Source organism: Sphaeroforma arctica (assembly GCF_001186125.1).
Source record: "Sphaeroforma arctica JP610 unplaced genomic scaffold supercont1.1117, whole genome shotgun sequence".
NCBI classification, from domain to species: Eukaryota; class Ichthyosporea; order Ichthyophonida; genus Sphaeroforma; species Sphaeroforma arctica.
Window position 1 is genome coordinate 2632 of NW_014039441.1, and position 1939 is coordinate 4570.

The window sequence follows — 1939 nt, forward strand, 5'->3', positions numbered from 1 at the left end:
ACGGTCACAAATTCACAATTGAAGTCCCGTCTAAATATAAGCGAATATCAGAATCATTATGAGAACACTTAATATCGGATTACATGGTATAGTTTAAAAGCACAGTAACAGAAGCGCAGATTATAGTACTAATATTGTTTGAAATGTATTAGTTTAAGTCCTTGAGTACGGTCTGTGTATCCGACTCAGTCTTCTCTATTGGGAATTTTGAATGCACTTTGTACACGAAGAGATCTCAGTCCGTTATAAAGGCACATCACAAATAGAAACCGTTTTGGACGAGGTTGATGAAACCAATTGAAGTATATGTCGGCATATTCAGCTACCACAAAGCAAGACTGCTATTCGATGGAAGAGCGCGGAGCCTCACACGAAGCGTCCCAGACGAGAATTGAGAAGGACAATAAGGCACCACGCTTATCCTTGCCGGTGTCAGGATTCTCAAATGTGGATGTCCAACATTTGCCTTCTAGTACGCACGACGGTTCACAAGACAAACCTTTATCAAGCGATTCGAATTTTCAAATTCGCATAGCCCAATCGCACACCACACTTGAACACAACTCTGTAGCCTGGTATCAAATCTTCAAAGTCCTACGAAATGTGCGCGCGAGTAGGAAAGTGTCGGGCAAAGAATTCAACATACTCAATGGGTGGGGCTGTGTATTAGCAGTCTTCGTCCACGCCGCAGTTTTTTTCACATTGGGGTATATATCAATCGAGAATATGAGTATTTTCACACCTATATCTAACAAACGACTGGGGATCGCATGTATAGTTGGCTCATGGTTTCTGCTGAATGTGGAACTGCTACTCACAGGTGGCTATCTCATGACCAAGATAAAACACCCGCTTGTTCGGAGTAGAGGAATTGTATACCTAACTGCGATATCAATAGGAATATTCGGCACAGGCTTAGGTGGCACATTCACAGCTTTGATCCGAATAGGCGTGATACGTACTAACATGATCGTAGTATCATTTATAGGTGCTTTAACCATAACCAGTACTGTTTTCATATTGGGTGCTCTAGCATCCCGTCAACGGCTAATTTTTCTGTTGTTCGAAGTGAAAGTTAGTCCATCATGCAACATATACTACCACTCGTATATATGGGTGGTTCTGTGGTCTCTACTCGTCGGAAGCCTGATTTTCACGTGTAGCTATGTAGATTATGCCAAGTATAGAACAGCATCATACATCATCGTCAACGTGGGGTGTTACGTACTATTTGCAATTCTTGCGTACTACTCCTACAGATCCCGTGGAATCAAACTTGCATTCTCAGATTGGAGATCGAATGTTGTAATCTCACTGCTATGTGCAAGCATGTCGACGGCTTTGACCGTATTGAGCGCCTTGTGGCTGGATCCTATGACCAAATACTCTGCCGAGTGGGCAAGTACGCATATCACGATCGCCTTCGTCGCTTGTTATGGTATGATGTTTGCCTCTTGTGTATGCACTGTCTTCCTCTTTGGACAGATAGCCATCATTGTTTTCTATAATATTGACCCGGCCCAGGACCTCGACCCATTGACTACCTTTGACTTTCATCTCCCTCCCGGTGGACTCGATCAATACGGACCCGCAGGTCACCCCAACATAAACATAAGCAATGGTGGTGTGTTATGTGCACCTAGTGCCACACCAACCAACATTACGCCAAAATGACGACCAACAGTGGAGTCGTAATTAAAAGAACCTCGCATATTTAGGTTCCCACCGGAACTGTATATAAATATATATATATATATATATGCATGTATGTATGTATGTCTTTTTGTATGTATGTATGTACGTATGTTAGTATGTTTGTACGTATGTATGTATTATATATATATATATATATATATATATATATATATATATATATACGATACTAGTAACGAACGGTAACGTACTACCCGACCCTACCTACGTACGTACCGTACCGAAC

At 41.8% G+C, this 1939-nt stretch overlaps 1 protein-coding gene across 1 annotated transcript; it reads left to right on the forward strand.

The window, feature by feature from the left end:
* Nucleotides 1–306: 306 nt before the first annotated feature.
* SARC_10035 (hypothetical protein) lies at nt 307–1674 on the forward strand (the record flags this gene model as incomplete). The annotated part of the gene is made up of 3 exons (XM_014295927.1): nt 307–653; nt 1260–1402; nt 1490–1674. The coding sequence occupies 3 exons, from the start codon at nt 307–309 to the stop codon at nt 1672–1674; spliced, it is 675 nt and encodes a 224-aa protein (XP_014151402.1).
* Between the last annotated feature and the right edge of the window lie 265 nt (nt 1675–1939).